The sequence below is a fragment of the Perna viridis genome, chromosome 13, assembly GCF_037379345.1.
Source record: "Perna viridis isolate PV_CMFRI_1.1 ecotype Kerala chromosome 13, ASM3737934v1, whole genome shotgun sequence".
Lineage (NCBI taxonomy): Eukaryota > Metazoa > Mollusca > Bivalvia > Mytilida > Mytilidae > Perna > Perna viridis.
This window is the reverse complement of record NC_142457.1, coordinates 27,288,043-27,309,832: the sequence shown is the minus strand read 5'-3', so window position 1 is coordinate 27,309,832 and position 21,790 is coordinate 27,288,043. Positions and strand designations below refer to the sequence as shown.

Below are 21,790 nucleotides of genomic sequence, written 5' to 3'. Positions count from 1 at the left end.
TTTGACAAGAATGCTCAACTCACAGAAAATACATGGTCTTTCTTAGCAACGTTTGTCAAAAGAAAATGTAACCACATGTATTATTGTCACAATACCATCGACTGACAATAGTCGCAATTCGTTTCACAAGTTTTCTTGATGGTGTCAATTCATAAATCCTTGAAACAACAATATTACTGTACTGAATCTATACCATTATCATGACTGCTTGTATCTTGTATTATTAGTTCTGGAGATTCAGTTCCATTCTTGGGTTTTCATCTCTGTCTCTGTCTATTACCCAATGGCATATGGTCTGTTTATAGTATGAATTTCATCTTAAACAAGTACTTAAACTTAAAAATACGGAATATCAATGATTTAAGTTTTTGTTGTTTTGCACCATTATTCATATTCTGTCGTAGTAACTACGCAATGCCATAAATTACATGGTAAAGAACTTGATGGTTATCCTGGAATAAGACTCCACTTGTGTTAGTATTTAGTATTATGGGCACCCGCTTGTATACATTGATAGTCTTTTCAACACTTTGATATCGGTGCCGCAATTAGCGCATTTTTTGTCTGTTTGGAAGCTTGCTGCTAGAGGCTCTTCCCATATCAGTTAATTTGGTTGTCCATTTCTAGTCAGATGTTTCATTTGTTCAGAATGTTTAGAGATGGACTTCCGGAAAACTTATTTTAAACCCGAATTAAACCTCTCTCTTTTAATACAAAGGGTTGGTGTATCACGGATCTTAGTAATTATATTTCTCCTTTCATAATTTCACATCTAGAAAACTTAAATCCTAAGATCAAACACACGTGCCATACATTCTTCTTTTTATGCATTTTCTTTATATTTTGTTTAAATGAGATTTTATAGAGGTCACACGGAGACAATTTAACAAAGTGAAAATGATTCAACCGACAACGTGACATGGCTGTCAATTTCAATATTCAAAGTATTTACTTATAACTGTATTTGTTTCATAAATCTGTTGTTTTGAATAAACAATGCTAAAAAAGAAGAAAGGAATAAAGCAGATAATACCTTTTCAAGCTTCTAACAATCTCAATCTTTTATCAAGCAATGGTAGACATATTGTTCACGATATGTGCAAGGAATTTACACTTGTTAAAATCTATCATCGCGGGGGTTTTGAAAGGCGGACACACTCATAATGTACAAAAAAAGGCATATGCCAATTATTTGGTCTTTTTATATTTAATACGTGTTCGTTCTTTTGATTGACTTTATAATTGTTTTGCAAAGAGTAAAATTAAACTTTCTTAATAATGGATGTTTTCATACCATATTTTACCCACTGCTTGATTCTTACGGAGACTGACACTTAAAAATAAAACTATATATGACTCTTTGCTGTATGCTTGAAGTGGTGATATGTTGCACATTCTGTTAGGTCATGTTGAAAAAAAATATTGATTAACACCAACATTGAAGAGATTATTCATTTAAGACAATAGTTTGATTATATATAAATGAAAAACAAAGTAAAACATCAAACAAAAGGCTACATGTAAGTCATTTACACTTCTATATACATATGTATATAGTAGGGCAGCGTTGAAACAAATGAGTACAGCTGGAAAAATAAAAATAATAATTACGTTATGTCATTCTTAATCTTTTAAGTTCTGATTTCAAAGTAATCATAGTCAAACTATGCGTATCATCATTGAAGATGACTGTAACGTAACGCTGTATCCCTTCCAAGGAAACCACCTAATTCCACCGTAGCTGTGACCTGGGAGAACGTATTTCCCATTCAGACTTGAACGCCAACAGCTATTGTACCACCAAGCACCTTGCAGTTCTTTATGAGCACCACAATTTATAGAGGATCTATCATTGTCTTGTTCATATGTCGAGAAGGATTGTCCCTTGTGGTAATTCATTCCATCACCTGAAATAAATAATTTTTTAAACATTTTCGATCGTTTGAACATAAGACATGTAATGTCTGATTAATGGTGTACTTAAAATTACATATTGTCGATTTTAACAGACAGCCTCAGTTTCAAACTTTGTACATGATTAACCACAAAAATAATCTTTTAAACCTAAAATATTTGTACATATACAGTTTTTATAACCGGCCAAAAGTGGCGAAGTATTATGTGATACCCTCCAACAATTTATATGTCTGTCTGTCTGTTAGTCTACTGAGGGTTTCCATTTTTTTATCAATTTGTCAGAGTTAGCGTTCTTTGATCATTTCTTCTGATTGGATTATGCAAAAGTAATTATGCACGAACTCCAATAAGACGAATACTTGTATTGCTGTTCAATTTTAACCCATGCTTAATATATAAATGCAAAATAAAAGTTCTCTATTACCAACAGCGAATCTTATACAATGAGTGCATTGTTTGTATATTTTAGTCAGGGGCAGACATTTTTCATAAAATAAAAAGAGGGTTTCAAAACGGGGTTCTAGGTTATAGCTTTTTTGGGTTTTTTTTTTGGTTTTTTTTTGTTTTTGTTTTTTGTTTTTTTTTTTTGTTTTTTTTTTGCCTACATTTTGTACAAAACTTGCAATATTTCCAACGAAAGGTGTATATGTGGTTGGGGGTAGGTCCAACTACGGATTAATCTTCACAGGTCCGCCACTGATGGTGGTGGATCTAACAATGCAAATTTCGTAGTTGTAGCTCACAAGTTTGTCATTTTCTATGACATTGATTGACACTTAAAAAATATTGATTTGTTCACTGAACTTAAAAAATATCATTTATACGTAAGGAATGTGTCCACGGTTATTTATTCCTTATTCATGGTTAAGCAAATTTCGGAATAATGAAACACATACTGAAACACCAATTAATCCTCGAGGAACGTTTATAAATTTTCAGAGGAAATGCCTCATTTTGCCTATTTGCTTTCCATTCAATCCTTACGGCTTCACTCTTTCAAGATCTTAAAGTGGCATTTTTTTTCCTATTTGGTGTATTGAATCATACAAATTGTCTTATTTGACATAATTAATATCCCGAGCACGGTTTGATTGCTGAATTTTTCTTACCAGCATTCCCAGAATAGCCATTTAGAGACAGTCTGTACTTTGTACTCGAATTTCCAACTTTGAAAGAGCTGTATTGGGCATATTTAGATTCCTTCCCGTCGCTTAGGTCTATTCTTAGCTGGTGTGTACCATCTGATGTCAGTTGTGCAATATACTTGTTTCCTGTAGTTTATAAATTCAGTTTATCGCTTTTTATTCTTGAATTTTATAAATCGGCATATTTTAATAGCCGTTGTTATAAATAAGTAAGGTACAATATAGCAATTTAGCAGACATTGCTTAAAAGGCATATTGTTCTGAATGGTTTAGTTATTCATTTTTTTCTATTAAGTAAATCTTAAATTTATAAAAATCAGACAGCAGATGACTAAACCCATCAAATTCACAAATGTCTTAGATTTTCATTTCGGTGTTGCGCTTGCTTTTGATATAAAATTTATATAGATTGTACATGAAAATAGCATTTTGCAAGAGTAAACGTTCTTGATTTTGTTTGATTTTGTTCATTTTGGTGGGCGATAAATGTACGATACACCGTAGCGATCCACGAGTTTATGATGACGACCATAAAACTTCTGCAGTGACGACTTCAATCTTGTAGCAACATAACCTTGTTCGAGACGTTTATTGAAAGTTGACAATTCGGAATGAAAAAGCATCACGTTTGTCGTAAAGTTTTGTCAAAGGTTTTTCTTTACCATCGATTTCTAAGTGTAGGTCAAGATATTGAGGCTGACTTCACATCGTCTGTAGTATCCTTTATCTCAAGTTCTTCGGGAAGATGCGATGTATCAAATCCCCAAAAATTAGGATTGTTTACAGATATTACGTAATCTATATAGCGGAAAGTGAGATCAAAGGATCTAGCTAAACGATATGTTTTCTTTCAGATCAGATCAGACCACCACACTGGACAAAGATGGTGTCGATTAAAAATTATAGTATTTTGTAAACATCTTCTTCTGTATATTTGGAAGATGATTTGGAATTATTTTTTAAAAAGTATGTTGAATTTCTACCAAGAACTATCTATATATTTGTATCTCGGTGTGCCATCTTTGTTGAAAAACAAACGATGTATAATGTTTTTTTTAAACTGGACTTTAACTGAGTATGGGGAATAGAAGTATAAAGTGTTGAAAAATCAAAGGTTTTAATGTTATTATATTCTGATAATAGCCTTGAATTGATTGTCTCCAAAAGATCTTTCGAATTTTTCAGGATACACATTGAATTAATACCACTACGGGAGTAACAAGTGTTATGGTAGGATTGCAGACTCTCTTTGACAGCTGTGAGTATAGAAGTTAAACGTCTTGAAAGAGATTTGATGGTACATTGTGCACATCCAGCTATGTAACATTGTTTGTATGGATTCTTGTGGAGATAAGGAATCCAGTACATAGATGGTAAATCACAATCATCGTCCTTGGTAGAGAGACCAAAAGAGGATAGCACAGATTTATGGTTTTCTTCAATCTCTTTTTTTTTGGAGAGTGTGGTAACAATATAGGACTTATTTTCTATGTCTACCTCTGATAATAAACATTGGATGTAAAACATTTTGCAGAAAAAAAAACAATGTTGTTTTGAGCTTTGTCTGCTGGTATGACAACATATTTGTCTTATATAGTACACAATGTTTTTGCTACATCGGAGTCTTTGAAAACTGATTTTCAGTATTGGCATTCATTCTGACAGAGATTCAATGTCTTCATGTTCTCGCTTTATCCATTTTCTTGCGTAGTCATCCACGGCATCCATAAGAACTTAGAAGTTATGATTCCAATTTATGAGGCGTGGTTCACGGGACTTGGGACATTTAGAAAAGATATTACGCACAGATTCGTTTTCGTTGATGGTTAAATCTCCCGTAACGACGTAAAGTGCAGATCTAAATACAGAAATAATTCTCGTTTTGTGAAAATATAGCATATATAGATTAAAAAAGCATTTTTCTACGCCATGAATCACTGGCAGTGTCTGAATTTTCTGTGGCCTGGTACTTAAGCACACGTGAAATTTTATCGGTATGAAAATCTAAGCCCTTCCCATACACCGTAACAAGTACCATCTTTAAAATAGGATAGCCGACGCAGTAGAATTTGTTATGTTTAACACATGACATGAACGCAATTTAAATACTTTCCGATACAGTTTTTTCGAACGCCACTAAGTTATCAGAATATGGCCAATCGAGATACAAAATTTTGATCAGGTGACTTGCGTTTCCATTGAAGAGCGTCTTTAAGGTCAAAGGGTAAAAAGCGAAACTATACCGACTGCGTCGGAAAAAAATCAAACCGTCCGCGTCTTGGATTCACGTCAAGTAGTACTATGCTAACTTAATTTGTTCAAAGAATGAAATAATATACCTGTCATAACTGTGGGAAAAAAAACAAATATCAACAAGTATTTACAAGCTTGAAATCATACTTGTACAAATACCTAGCCAAAATTCTTGATTCAAATCACCGAAGCCGTTCTCGTAGGATTCCCATTGTCTGTAAAATTCCGTAGATCCATCAAATCGCTTTTGAATCACCTTAATCAAATTAATACATATATAATACTAAAATACAAAAGTTGTATAAAAGCAGATAAAATCCATGTTATAATACTAATAACCTTTGTTCTTGTATAATATATAAAGTACATCGACGTTTTCTTACAAAAATACATAATGTAAAACGGACACCATAATCTGAAGGAGAAACATGATATTCATAATCTAGGGACAAAGACTAATACGGGTAAACAGACAAAAGCATCATACATGACACAATTAATATTGGTCCCTGCAACTTTTGAAAAGGTCAAATTAATTCGAGTCAAAATGTGAATCTTGCGGTTAGATGCAGGCATTAACATCTTTAAAGGGAAATTAAATTGGCAGTGCGGTTAAAACACATCAATAAGGGCATGACACATGGTGCCCTCTACAAACAATCTGTTGTAAACACTAATTAACTGATATAATATAGAAAGAAACTAGTAATCTGCTCCTGAACGGAGCTTAATGGCAGTGCAGCCGCAAAACTTTTGAGATATTATGACGTCACAACGGAACACGTAAACAGGATATAAAAAACCCGGGAACAAAGATTAGAACGGCAACGGGGAAACAGACAAAAACATTATAAATGACACAATAAATATTGGTCACTGCTACGTTTGAAAAGTGTAGGTCAATCAATGTCAAAAAAGAGAATTCTGGTAGTCCTATAACATAAGTTGAGGTTGTGCGTTGTGTGACGTTTAAAGAGGTAGACCTTAAGGTAAGGGACACAACTCTTACAAATCATTTGTATTTAGCATTTTACATCAATCTCATGTAAGCAACAAAGTTACTTGTGTTCTGTTTCAGTTACTTGTGTTCCGTTTCAAATGAAAACTTGATAGTCTTTGGTTAAATTGAATATCATACAAGCAAATCACTGATTTCAAGAGTTTTGTCCCTCACCCTTGGTTTACCGCCTTAAGATAAAATGTATTGATCCAAGCTTGATATTTAGATATCCATATCTTTGTTGCTCATATAATCGTTCAAATATAAAATGTCGTGCAACTACGAAGTCTTATATGTTATAGGACTGGGTACTCTAGCAGTCAATGACTTCCATAAACATATATTAAGGGTTAAATTAACAAAGGCAGAACGGCACACTCTCCCACACGTTCTGTTAGGAACTTAAGTAAATTAACACATAAAATGTTCCTGCAAGTTACTCATAAAAAATAACAAGGGTCTATCGGAGAAAATAGGAAAATTCATAGGTGAAAAAAAATGTTTTCAAATGACACAGCTATCGTATTTGTGTGGGTTTTTTTATAGAAAAACATCGTGCAGCATACCGTCCAGCCATCTGGTTCACATCTGACTTGGAATTTGTTGGTTCCAACTGGAGACACTGTGTATACACCGGCAGCTTTTATTGTGTTTTTAATCTTAGGGTCACTACATTCGGTTGGCAAGTCTCGTTCTTATGTAAATAGCATGAAATTTAAAAAAAAACTGGTTTACAAAAAAGTAACTACATGTTATTGAAATCTTTTAAAGCAAACATTTAATGCATGTTGGACATAAACTTAAAAGAAAGCTTCCGATATTTTTTTAATAATTCACCCTCTGTTCAGAATTATACAATTACTAGACGCACTGTTTAGAGGGCGTCCACGCAAAAAAAAAAAACAAGCAATAGGTGGCACATGACAAGATTTGTTTTATCTATACTCATCTATTTCATATCGAATATGCATCTCAAAGTTGAATGTTGGTTTTTGATTCACTGCAACGGTTTTAAAGAAGTAAATCAAATATAAAGCATTGAAATACGATGAAAAAGGGCGATAACTTTTTTTCATTTTGTACAAAATTTAGTTGCTGTGTTAGGGAAATGTCAAATCATAAACTGAGCTATCTATAGTTGATTTAAAAATTGTTTGTACTATTGGACATATATATGATATAAACATTACATTGCAACAAAACATTTTGTTGGATAAAGGTTTATAGTTACCATGTGCAATCCATACCATAGGAACTGCCTGATCTCTAAATTGACAATATCCTTAAAACTGTGATTTTTAAATTATAAATCAAATAACAAGTAATGAAGTGTCAGTACCTGTAAGAATCAGGCAGTCAGTGAAACATGGTATAAAAAACCATCATTTTGATAGTGTAATTTGACTATTTGCGCCAACAGATTCAAGGAAAACAGATTTTCCCTATCATGGTGGATCATTGAGTTACAATTTCATTGAAATGCACTGAAAACGAACATTTCAAGGGCAGATAACTATGTCAAAAATCTCATTATTCTAAGATTCTATTGAAATATTTCTGGGCAAAAGCCAGTCAATCATATATCAAAAAAATGTTCTTTTCAAATAAAGAAGGTAACTTTAAGTGATATTACATTGTCAGATCGGTGGGTTTTTGACATGCATGTTTCTTATTTGTCCCATTTTGCCAAAGACTTACACTACACAAGTAAGTACGTATTTAATTTGGACACTTACGTTTCAAATTGTCTTTATTTTTCAAGACATTTTCGATGCGTTCCAGTTTAATCTTTAAAGTTTCTAAGTCTGAAATAAAATTTTATTTCATAAAATCCAATCCGCTTGTTGCGCTTGGTAAAGGACGTGGCAGAAATTAAATGTTGAAAATAGTAAAAATGCGTGTTTTTTTTCGCTAAAAGTGTCTTAGTCTGAAATGGAATATTATTCACAAAATTGAACAATAAAAAGCAGCTGAATATATCATCACCAAAAATCATATTACTCATATACCAAAAAAAACCTACAGTGAACACATAAGAGTACAGCATACGTACATTTGCACGAACCCCATTTAAACCAGAATAAGCTCGGGTCTTCAGTAGGATGGAAGGCGTTTGATTTGTAGGAAACAACTACTCACACCATTGAGACTAACTTTATAATAAAACAAGCTGATTATTTTAATATAATATAACCTCTGGAACAATGTTATGTCATTACAAGATTGAAGGCATCACTACAGACATTTTATGGCTTCATCATGAACTCGTGGATCGTTATGGTGTATCCGTCTGCATCATGAAAACTGATTTATTCAACGGGTCATAGCTTTCCTTTCCTCGTTTGACTACCCCGGACTTGACTTTTTATGAGCAAATCGGCAGGTGTTTCTAGAAAAGCAGAGGACGCTTACCCTACCGGTGCACTTGGTCCATGCTCCCAGTTTTTAGTGGAGTCCGAGTTGCTCATTTGCTTTTGTTATGTCTCGTCTTTGTCCCTGGATCACATTCTTTTGATTACCGCTATAACCCTTGTTCCCTTGATTACTTTTTAATAAATGGTCAAAACACTTTTGTAAATCTATCACATTGTTTCTGCCTACCCTATCACATTTTATTTGCATTTTTATGACATGCTGCGTAAATGTATGTTCTTTTTTAGTTGAGCACTATTGAAGTCAAGAACTTTCCCATAATGGTCTACATAAAATACCTTAACCACGAAAATTAATTTATCTTAGGCAACATACTGTATTGTTTACATCCAATGTAACTTTAAACGTACGTATACGTTTTTTATATCAGCCATTCCTTCTGAAATAGACACTATCATCAGTACTAGTATATAAAGTCGCCTCGACCTTGGTGTTCTTCTCTTTCATAGTATATATATGTTTTGAAAAATTGACACTATAATTTAAAGCCGCCTCCAACTGGGCTATCGTCTGCTTCATACTCTTCAATACAATCAACACTGTTATTCTAAGAAAACCTGATTTGTGTTTTTGTTTCTTTCTTACCTTCTTTCACAGAATCAATACTGTAATTCAAAGACCCTTCGACTTCTGTTTTTATGCTCCTGTCTATGTAGTCCTTTATAACTGATTTCATATCTGATATGTCAATATTAGCCGTCAGTGATGCCGACATCTTATCCATAAGCGGCAGCGAAAGTCTATCGACTTTTCCAGCGTAACTGCATACAACTAACACTGTGAATGAAAACATGATAATGAAGGGAAGTACCCTCGCCATTTTCTTACTATCGTTTAAAACTTTACAAATGGTAAACTGACTAAAATTATGTCCCCCTTATGCCTCTCCTGATAGTTATCTCCTTTTTTTCATTAAACTTAAAGATGAATAAGTCATAATTCGTTCAAGTATAAGTATCAAAACTCTCATAAAATGACAAGTATACTGTATTAGACACTTCCGCGTTATCTACAACACGTACAAACAACCAACAAATTGTCAAGAACTTCGTTTTAAGAGCCTTCGTAAGAGTCTCTTGTAGCTGTAAAGTAAATTGCGATAAGAGGTCGAGAACGATAATTCGAAGGTGTATTTTTCCGGCACAATCGGTATAGTTTCGGTTTTAACCCTTTGACCATAAAGACGCTCTTCCATGGAAACGCAAGTTACTTGATCGCACAATTCTGTTTTCCCTTTGATTCAAATTCGTCAAAGACAGCAAATCCAACTGAGAAGGTATAAATTCTGCTGAACTTCTTCTCTAGTGTCTGAGCTACGATATCTAACTATTAAGAGTCAACAATTAAGGCCAAATTGACCCATTATTTAATTGAAGACTGAAGTATTCAAAGTCGCTAAAAAAATATTCTCTGACACTGATTTTGGCTTACTTTCAACATCGGAAATTGCAGGAACTGGATATGTTGTAAAATCGGATAACTTCCGCTAAAATCTTGGTTCCCTTTATATAATTGCGTACTATTTCGTTACCGTGATTGTTTTAATCAAAACAACTGGTTACCCGGAACCAGATTATATGTCCAATATAGTTAATTGTAACGAGTCTCTGTGTTGAATCGGAGCTAGGTGATATTACATAAATTCAATGCTAACCAATCATTTCATCTTTTAATGTAAAATTTCCGTTCTCAAACAAGCAAAAGAACATAAAGACTTGTGTATAATATTTTTATTAGCAAGCTTTGGGTAGCTGCTTTACCAGGGAACCAGATTAGGACCCAGATTAAACATCTGGCAATGAATATTCATAGATATCGAGTCCCTGCTAATGTATATGACTAATATAGTCTTGTAACGAGTCCCTGTGTCTGAATTGGAAACCGGGTAATGTTCAATACTTACCGATCATTTCATGTAAACTTCCCGTTCTTATGTACAAGCAACAAACACACGTAGAACACTCGTGTATGATATTGAACATGTACATTTTCATATCGAATAAAGATAGAACTATGACGCTATGGTGGTAAACACGACACAGATCTACAGGATAACGTGGAATATAAATATTTGATTATGCAACAGTAATCAAGGGAACCAAGGTTATAGTGGTAAAAAAACGAATGTAAAAAGACAAAGACTATGAATGGTAAATAGACATACACAACAAAGAACACAAAAACTAAAATCATACACATAAAGTAACAGAAGCAAATGAGCAAATCGGACTCGACTTAAAACTGGGAGCAGGGACCTGGTGTAGGGTAAGCGTCCTCTGCTTTTCTAAACATAACCGCCGAGTTGCTCGTCTATATTCTCATCCATATAGCAGAAACTGATGTTAAAGGATCTAGCCAAACGATATTCTTTCTTTCGGATCAGATCAGCTATAAAGTCAGCCTCATAAGAGTGAAGGAATAGGTCAGCAAGTAAAGGAGCACAATTTGTTTCCATTGCAATGCCGACCGTTTGTTAAAAAACACCTCCACCACGCTGGACAAATATGTTGTCGATTAAAAATTCCAGCATTTTGTTAGCATCTTCCTCTGTATATTTGGAGGATGATTTAGAATTATCTCTTAAAAAGTATGAGGAATCTCTACCAAGAACTATATATTTGCATCTAGGTGTACCATCTTTTTTGGAAAGACAATGATGTATAATTTTTTTTTAAGAAGTCGGGACTTTATTTGAGTATGGGGAAAAGAAGTATACAGTGTTGAAAAATCATAGGTTTTAATGCTATTTTATTCTGATAATAGTCCAACTGATTGTCTCCAAAATATCTTTAGAATTTTTCAGGATAAACATTGAATCAATACCACTACGGGAGTTACAAGTATTGTGGTAGGACTGGCAGACCCTCTTAGACAGAGTTGTAAGTATCAAAGTTAAAAGTTTTGAAAGAGGTTGGTACATTTTGCAGTTTCAGCTATGAAACGTTGTTTGTATGGATTCTTGTAAAGTTTATAAATCCAGCATATATACGGTGAATCACAATCATCGTCCTTGGTAGAGAGACCTACACATGCAAAGCATATGCAAATATTATGTACTGAAATTATGAGTGCAAGAAGTTGCTAACAATATTAGCGACTTAAAAATGCAGTCTAAATTAAAGCATTTAAGCGCAATAAAAATTGATAAACTATCATGATCTGGCAAATTTCAACAAGAGTTCCAAAAGAACTGGCACCCTCAAACTATCTTACTAAATCAATCTTTAACCAAAGATATTGCTCCAAAAGACTGGCGAATAGTCATTATCAAGAAAGTTACTTAATCTCTGGCAAGTAACTATAGACTATTGAGCTTAAACTGAATTATATATAAAATCACGCAGAAAATCGTGAGAGACCATCTGATATTACAAGAAATACAACTTTGTTCATTACAAAAACAATAAATCAGGTAGATCAACAAGCTAACAACTTCTAGAAGTACTTGCCAAAATGGAAAAATTCATCAGATAGAGGACATGCGTATGGAGTTTAAGAAAGTGTGTGATAAGTTACCTAACAGGAGGCTTTGAATAAAAAAATGAAATAATATTGCATATACGGAAAGATTGTATCATGAGTAAAAAAAAGTTCTAATGATAACGGAACATAGAGATATTTGATCAAAAGAGAATCTTCAAAATGAGCATAAGTAACATCCGGATTTCGACAAGGATCAGTTTTAGAACTTACTATTACTACTTTTAAATGGGTGCCCAGAGTCAAGAAGTTGTTTCAAATGTACACTTATATGTCAGTCTCTGTAAGAATTAGGCATTGGGTGAAAAGTCCAATTCGGCTATTTCAATGACATGAAATGAAAATGTCAAAGGCAGATAGTCCTACAAAACAAATCGACTATTTCAATGACATGAAATGAAAATTTCGAAGGCAGATAGTTCTGTCAAAAAAACTCATTTTTCTAACGTTCTATTGATTTTTTTTAGAGAAGCCGGTGAGGCAGAGATCGGATAATGGTATTTTCAAATAAAGAAAACACCACTGAGTGAAATCATATTGTCTAATTTGTGGGGTTTGGACGTGCATCTTTCTAATTTTCACATTTTGCATGTTGTTTTTTTTTTAAATAAAATGATAAATAAAATTTAATATAAAGTACCCTAGTTAAACCTTCTCAGGATATGTCACCCGTGCGTTTAATTCCATCATCCCAAAATGTGATTTATCATCACTGTAGATATTCAGTGTCTGTCTAATATGGTTTTAGGCTTTGTTTATGAGGTACCGATCTATTGTAACTAGCAGCATTTGACTTTGTTGCCGGTAATGTGCTGCTATGTCGACCTTTATGCTATGTCTCGACTATCGGGCATATGCGGGACTTTCTACAACAATTGTGCGCGAAGTACGTCTTCCTAAACAATCATTTCCAATTTACCTTACTTCTGACAGAACGATTCTAATCCATTCAAGCTTCTGCACGTCTGTATATATAGGACAACGTTTCTGACGCTACTTTTCTACTGCAATGTTTTTGGATATAAATGTATCTTTTTTTTTTTTTTAATTTATTTGTTAACGAATTAAAAGACTAAATAGACTGTTCAAATCCTTAACTCATTCACTTGAAGTAATTAATAGTCCTTAAAAATATTTATTTAATATTTATTTAAACTCAACACATAATATACAGCACTTGAATGGTATAAACTTCCTATTTATACCGTCTACCTCTCCCCATTCTCCATTGTCCCCATCCCCATTCCCCATATAAACCCCATTACATATTTCTAATTTTATATTTATATTATTTTTTATTTTATTTTTAAGTAGCAATCTTTATAAAAATCAGACCAGAGATGGTTCATGCATGTCAAAAACCCACCAAATTCAATTTTATTTCTTGTTCAGAAGCCGTTATAGATCACAAAACTAGTCTTAGTTTCTCAATTGAGGATTGCGCTTTTGAAATAAAATTTATATAGATTGTACATGGTATTAGCACTCTGTAAGAGTTATCATTCTTGATTTGGTTATAATTGGTTGACTTTAGTAGAAAGTTAAAGTGTAGTTTTCTTAAAAGAATAGATCTTAATACAGAAAGGACTAATATTACATGACATATTGCATAGGCAGACCAAGAAAGCATCTTTTGTCTACACCATGAATCACTTTGTCTGAATTTTATGTGGATTGGTACCTCAATACTTCAGCTTTTAAACTAAAGTTTTTAATACATGTAAAATTTAATACATTTTTCATATCAATAAATACTTCAAAAACTAATTTCTCAATCATCACCATTCAAAATCTTTATCCCACATACACTGTCCTCATACCACTGTTCTCATTTCCGAACCGTTAATTCCCATTCCTAATCACCTCATTTTCCATAACATGGAAAGTTTTTCCCAAACTCAGATACTGAAATGTCACGTAGGGTCTATGCTGTAATGGATTTCATTTTTTTATATCTGATTACAGCAAACATTATGACGATGTATAATTTTAAAGAAAAGACGACAAAGTATTTTATAGTTCTTCTTGGATAAACAATAACATAAAAGATATATATAGCTTCACCGATATGGTAAAAAAAATCATTATTTTCAAACTGAAAATTCTTGAAATGTATAAAATTTATCTACAAAACAAGAAAACAGTTTAAAAACATTGACGTCATCGTGTAGGACATCATAGTAGAAGTTGAATGGAAACGGAAGATTCACTTCGTGTAGTCATATGAAATAGTATACATGTACATACCAAACTTTACGACAAACCTGATGACTTTTCATTCAGAATTGTCAACTTTCCTTTTATCTGTGGGAACACCCCTTCAGCACCTGCGTATGGAGTGTTCATATCACAACTCATACGTTATGCTAGAGCTTGCCGAAACAACGCAGACTTTTTGTATCGCGCTTAAACTCTAACAAATAGGCTTCTGGAACTGGGTTATGTTGCTACAAGATTGAAGTCATCACTACAGAAATTTTATGGTCGTCATCATGAACTCGTTATAGTGTATCCATCTGCACCATGAAAACTGATTTATTCAACGGGTCATAGTTTTCCTTTCCTCGTTTGTCTACCCCGGATTTGACTTTTTATGAGCAAATCGGCGGGTGTTTCTAGAAAAGCAGAGGACGCTTACCCTACCGGTGCACCTGCTCCATGCTTCCAGTGTTTAGGGGAGTCCGAGTTGCTCCTTTGCTTTTGTTACTTTGTGTTCTTTGTTGTGTATGTCTGTTTTCCATGTCTGATCTTTGTCTTTGGATTGCATTCTTTTGATTACCGCTATAACCTTGGTTTCCTTGATTACTCTTCCAATAATTTGTTTAATAATATAGAAAAGTGTCTAATAATAGCGGAGTGTTACCCCGTTACGTAAAGTAAATTATAAAATTATGTTATTATCTAATTTCGTAGATACTGAATCATTCGGGCAATTTTTGAACTTTTATTGAACACCTTGCACAGGATTTTTAGTCCACTGTGAACTTTTTTTCAGGTTTCATACATTTAATTGCATCACGTTGACATACATGTACATGTATACTACTTCATTCGCCTACATTAGGTGAATCTTCCGTTTCCATTCAACTTCTACTATGATGTCCTACATGATGAGGTCAACGTTTTTGAACTTTTCTTGTTTTATAGATATACTATATTCATTTCAAGAGCAAGCCATGGTGAACATCGAATTAGCCCCGCGATGGTATTATAGCATGCATGAGTTATTGCTTTGTCATATCAAGTTCAAGATGAAATTCTCAAAAATAAAAAAAAATAATTGATAAATGGCACATGTTTTATTGTGATTTTTATTGCTTTAATCTAATTTTGTAAATTTCAGATGTTTATCTATTATTTCCAAGTTGTCTCCTACGCTTGCAGCATAATACCTGGTAAGAAACGAATAATCTCGCCCTAATGTCAATATTTGTTTTCATTTTCTTCCAAATGTGTCTCTATTCAACAGTTTATTTTATTTTGAAGAAGTGTTATCGTTCTGTTACAGTAAATGTTATTAATTTTGTTGTCAGGACCTTTCAGTGCTTACTTGAAGGTGTGTTTACACTTCTTGAAGACAATTGGTGATCTCTGTATTTACTATTTTTATAATGGTTATCAGAAGACACATTTGATGCGTTTCACCATATATGTTACTTTTTCTATATTTCGTTTATTTTCATTGAATTGGAGGGTACTTTCCTCGCACCTCATCAATAAAATACTGATATAGTTTTATTTGAATGTTTTGCTAAAATTCAGTGATTGAAAGTGATTCTTACAAACAAGAAATTTGATTGAAAATACTTTATTAAATTGCCACGTGAATTCAAATTTTTTTCAACGGTCATCATTTCTAAACTGACGAAAATCCTAATATTAGCACATACTGAGCGAAAACGTTAAATCACAAAATGTCTCTAAAATCAAAGCGTCCATTATATATTTATGCACGGGAAAAAGATTAAATTCATGCTAATTTGACCATAGCTTATAAAACGACATTTCGCATCGTTGCCATTGCAATATGTCAAATAATTGTAAGTGTCTGTAAGAATCACGCAAAATGGGAAAACATCAGAAACATGCATGTCAAGTACCCATCAATCTGACAAGGTAATATCACTCAGGGATTCTTTCTCTATTTGAAAAGGCCATTATTTGATCTCTGCATCGCTGGCTTTGCTAAAATATATCTCAATAGAATGTTGGAAAAATGAGTTGTTGAGAGAGTTATCTGCCCTTAAAATATTCATTTTAAATGCATTTTTAGAAATTATGCCTCAATTGTCCAGCATGATATGGACAATCTTGTCTGTTTTCCTAGATTCTGATGGTGCAAATAGCCAAATTACACTCAAAGTGATGGGTGTTTTCATACCATGCTTCACCTACTGTCAGATTCTTGCAAGGACTCACACTTAATATTTATTATCAAACACAAACTAGATTTATATCATTACGTTTCACACTTTTATTACTAGTTTCTGTAACTAAAAACAAAATTTTGTCTTTTCATTTTGCCATATTTGGCGCTATATTTTCCGTTAATTTTCATGCATTTCAAGTCCTACTTTATTAAAAAAAAAAAAAGCAAATAAACAAAAATGGGATATGAATGTTTACTTTTAAAACATATATACTTTGACACTTTTTTTCAACAATTTTGGGGTTTGCAAATACTGTAGAAATTACAATTTTGTCTACATTGACCGGTTTTCTCATAGAATAACAGTTAACAAATTTAACTTGCTTGTCGATATATTGTAACAAACATTATAGAACTTATATATTTTACATAACAAGACGTAACGACTATTTGACATAAGTTATACTAATGTTCACGTTTCATTTTTTTTTAAAGATAATATTGATCAAACTATTGATATCTCAAGCTTCCTCGTCATACATTCGTTCGATTTTCTGGTCGCCAAAATACTACATCCGGTTCATTATGATATTTGTGTTATCATTTAATGATAAAAAAAAGTGTTTTATCGTGAATTATTAGATCCATTTGTAAAGTGCAAAATATGTTATTAAAGTCATTTTTGTGATAAAAAATTGTTATATTAAAAAAGTGGTTTTTATAGTAAGGTTCAAAGGCATGTCAAGCTTTTATTGTCTGGAGTAAAAATATTAAACGAAAATATATAGATTTTATGATAGTAGTTCGCATCAAGTATCAGACCAAGCTTAAAAATACCATCACGTATTTCAAGACTGAATGCCGAATTAACCTAAGAATATGGACAGTGTTTTGGTGATTTTTGTTTTAGTTTTGTATATCTGTCGGAAAGTGTGTACATCTCAGCATGGTATACAATATATGGGAAATGTAAGAAATGCGATATTCACAGACATAAAACTTTTGGAACCGCCTTTGAAAACAATAGAAGTTGAAAGTAAACTTGAATGTGTGATTGTTTGTGGTAGTACACAGTCTTGTTTTTCGGTGGCTTTTAATTATATTTCTAAAGCGTGCTTCTTGTTTGATCGAGATTTTGTGGACGTCGCAGAGATACAAACCACGCTTGAGATTGGATGGAACTATTACTATGCTGTACATGGTTTGTAGAATTAAATTCATTCAAATTTAACATATTTTTGCAGATGGTATCCATATATAATTTTAATTTATATTACCATAAACTTATAGCACATCTGTATTCTTTTATGATATAGATATCAGCAATTTATCGAATGCTCCCTGCAGGAAACAATTGATAATTCGCACCATGAAATAAATTCGGTAATTTCACTCTCCCGACGAAATTAACGTCACAACACGAATACCATTCCACCGGTCATAACATTTTAATTTTTTGTTGAAAACAGCAGTAAATTATGGAGAAAAAAAACTATATGATAAATAGAATATGCAACTGGTTATGGTGAATAACCAATATATAATTCGTGCCAATAAAACATTATGATCTAATCTTGCGCGGAACAAGTTTTACACATTCGTTAAATCTAGGCGTTCGAATCCTCGACAATCGTGATCATAGTGTGCTTTTGAACTTTTTCCAATCAAGTATCCTATAATTTCTGATTTAAAAAAAAAAATTATGTGAGTTAATTAAACAAGTCGGAAAATATGTACAGAATGCCATGGTTATATTTCATCAATACTTTCGTTCGTTTCATTTTATTTGTTGTACTACTGTCTACTACGAAGGCCTGGTAGTTCCATGATTCTTGATACGAGACATTTCTTGGTTTCAAGTCACTTCCATCTTGATTCTTTTTCTCCTGCAAGTTTTTTGGAAGTGAAATTAAGAAATGTCATCTTGAAACTAAGAAATGTCTCGCATAAATCCTGAAATGTCGAAGAAATTACTACTGGTCTTTTGTAGTATAATTCCGTCTAATGATAATTTTGACTTCTGTCCCTTCTTTCTTTCTCAACAGAATTGAATCTTATCTGAAACTTATTTTTTAAATAATCAAATGCAATTTAAGTTCTTTTCCTTCTAAGAATCAGGCAAAATGTTTTTAAGGTGTTGCACATGAAGGAAAATAACACAGAGATTTTATTGCATTAACCAAGTATTTATACCCGATAACCTCCAGAAATAATCATCAAAGTGTTTGTATAAAGTTTACTTTTTTAAGATATTGATAGTTGAAATGCACTATGGAAAAATGGAGGGAAAATTTTCCCGAACTTTTTCCATATATAAACAGTCAAAAATATCTACATCACCAATGCTTCAGGATAAATTGAAATAGCTTTTCAGTTGTTTTCTAGATGAATTTGAATATATTTGAGGCAAAAAAGGACCACATTGAGAAAAGTGATGTGCCACTCATTGCCTGATTCTCACACACAATGGTACTTTAATTTTCGAATGTTACGCTCGTTTTGAAGAAGTTCTTCAAAGTCATCAATGGAACCAAGTTTCTAGCGGTAATTAAAAGAATGCAATGCAATTCTAATTCAAATTATTTATTGCCTTTCATACACGTGCTCTCATGTCATGATAACTGAATTCATCGTGGAAGGTTTCTAATGTTTCAGATCCACAAACTAACAGAACAAAATGCAGCCTACAAAGTATTTTAAATCCGTATTGTCAACTGTTTTGTTTTTCCTTTATCACTGGTTTGGTGTCAGTGTCTCCGGTGGACGTCCCAATGATATGTTCTGAAGAAGGAGGGGAAGTGATAAAAGTCGATAGAGATTTAAAGCAACTTTGCATGGAAAAGACAATTGGTAATAACGATTACTGCTACGCATCGTCTTACTATTTCGTTGTTTTTATTTCTTGATATATAAATAAATAATTTTGAGGTCCTTACCAACAAGGTCATTTTATCATCGATAGATGTTTCTGAGATCAATTGTGTATTTTTTTTAATAATGGTATAAACTGCAAAACTACCTTTTCGATTTTCAATGGTAATTAGAATTGGTTAATACATAACGGGTTTAATAGCTCATCCTTTACTACTTCAATCTATTATCTATATTTATATATTTATTTATATCATGTTTTGATTAATTAAGCGAATTTAGAATATATATATAATACATCAATTAACTTAATAAGTATAAACACACGGTTAAAGCTAGATGATAAAACGACAAATTTACTTATCAGCGTACAACAAATTTGTGTTCCATTATTTATATTTTTACAGATAGTGTGATTGGGTCAGAAACGATATTTATACAGGGTATGCAAAACGAGACTACACGTAAATGGACGTATTTTGATGGAACGGAAATGACGTATTTCAATTGGGCCAACGGCGAACCAAATGACCGTTATGAGGGTCATATTACAACTGCAAAATTTGTTCACTATATGTGGCATGACGCACCCTCAACATCTATTTCTGCAGCTGTTTGTGAATTAACACCATGACAAGATATGCATTCATTATAGGACTTTCAATTTAGAACCAATTCATGAATTTATCATTTTATCAACGCACCGCTGTAACATATTAAATACATCTATTTAAAAGAATATAACTAGAATAGCTACGGTGAATATGTCAGCGACAACAACCCAAGCGGGATGAAATATGTCATATCAAGGCCACCAATGGGTCTCCATTGAACGACGATAAAACCTTCAGGCCACAGGGCAGGCTACATGTGGCCCACAAACATCTTCTAATATGAAACCAGTTAATTGATTTTAATGAAAATTAGCATGACTGTTCCCTAGATTCGGCTTCGATTTTTGATTCGTCGAAAAACGTGGCCACCGATACTAAAAATAGAACATAGGGGGTCAGATAGCAGTTTTCGTATATCTCTAAAAAGGAACAATAGCCACTTTTAAAAATAAAAAGGATTAATTTACAAATAAAATATAAAAAGTAAAAAGAACGTAAAAAAAGAATATGGGGCCCAAATGGTCGGCCTTAGGGCTTTCGTCAGGGGCAAAATTATTGAGCATAAAACTGACAACAATCGATCCCTACCACAGAGACAAAGTGCCCTGTATGAACGTTTCTACCATATAGTAACTCAAAATTGACAACCAAAATACCAAAACGCGACTTTATGACTTTTGATTGGTCCATGTTCAACTCTTAACCCTTTCATTATCGGTCCATGTAAACTGTCCAATACAGTTAGCACAAGCATTTTGTTGTTGTTATTATTATTTTATTATTAACCCGTATGTTTTCTTATATAAATAATTTTAAGAATTAGGATAAGGATTTGTTTTAGATTTTGGTGTGTGAGCTTGTAGTCGGTGATTTTCACCGAATGTTGCAATTTAAATAAAAGTGAGGTTTCTGCTGTTCATTTTTTGGTGTGTACTAAGTGTTTGTCTATTGCAAGTTTTTGTCATTTCGAGTTTCTGAATGTTTTTGTAACTTATAATTATGTAAAAAGGAAATAAGAAAAAGGACTATTGACAGCTGTAAATTCAAAAAAGAAACGATTATCTTTCCTATCGTAGAAAAGCAATGATTCTATTTAAGTAATACAATCGGAGTCATATTTTTTTCCGAGAAGGGTTAGGTTCTTGACAAAAGCAACAGTGGAACAGCAGCGATACACGTGCGTACATCCACGTTTATTCTAAATCTTTTAAAAGCACATCAATTGCACTTCCTTTAATAATTAAAAAAAGGACAAGAAAACTATCAGAAAAGATGGAGTTATTTCTACTGAAACGTAATCTTAACCTATTTATTTTGGGGTTTTTTTATTTAAGGAAACGACGAATTTTCTCCGTAAGAACAGTCACTTTTTGTTACTTCCGGGACATGACTTTTTTCGTTAGTATATTGGGAAACCTGAAGGAAAATTGGAGAGCATACGTACATGAAATAACCGTAAGGACAGTCACCTTTTGTTACTTCCAGGACACGTCATTTTTTCGTTAGCATATTGCAGAACCTTAAGGAAAATTGGATAGTACATGAAAAAACCGTAGAGCTCACACCGCTTCGCGCTGCTCACTAATATAGTATTTTATAATAACTAGTTTACAAAACAAGATAAACATCAGCTACACAAGTTATAACTCGTAAGAGCATCTTGTTTTTTTCCACATTATTTTGTCGATTTACGTGTACAATAGCAAGA

General features: G+C 32.9%; 2 protein-coding genes across 3 annotated transcripts; one reads left to right on the top strand and one right to left on the bottom strand.

The window, feature by feature from the left end:
• Window positions 1–1,438: 1,438 nt before the first annotated feature.
• LOC148600162 (fibrinogen-like protein A) lies at window positions 1,439–9,776 on the bottom strand. Of its 2 annotated transcripts, none has more exons than XM_088559342.1 (6): window positions 9,334–9,766; window positions 8,052–8,120; window positions 6,882–7,009; window positions 5,475–5,571; window positions 3,027–3,188; window positions 1,439–1,907 (listed from the first exon to the last, which is right to left on the bottom strand). In XM_088559342.1, the coding sequence occupies exons 1-6, from the start codon at window positions 9,566–9,568 to the stop codon at window positions 1,660–1,662; spliced, it is 939 nt and encodes a 312-aa protein (XP_088415468.1). In that variant the 5' UTR covers window positions 9,569–9,766; the 3' UTR covers window positions 1,439–1,659. The 2 variants fall into 2 exon arrangements, with proteins under 2 accessions (XP_088415468.1, XP_088415469.1); XM_088559343.1 differs by lacking the exon at window positions 1,439–1,907 and adding an exon at window positions 2,501–2,628 and having other exon boundaries at window positions 9,334–9,776.
• A 9,270-nt stretch (window positions 9,777–19,046) lies between these two features.
• LOC148600161 (pulmonary surfactant-associated protein D-like) lies at window positions 19,047–20,862 on the top strand. The gene is made up of 2 exons (XM_088559353.1): window positions 19,047–19,447; window positions 19,876–20,862. Exons 1-2 carry the CDS (start codon window positions 19,369–19,371, stop codon window positions 20,100–20,102), a joined length of 306 nt encoding a protein of 101 aa, XP_088415479.1. The 5' UTR covers window positions 19,047–19,368; the 3' UTR covers window positions 20,103–20,862.
• Window positions 20,863–21,790: the final 928 nt, after the last annotated feature.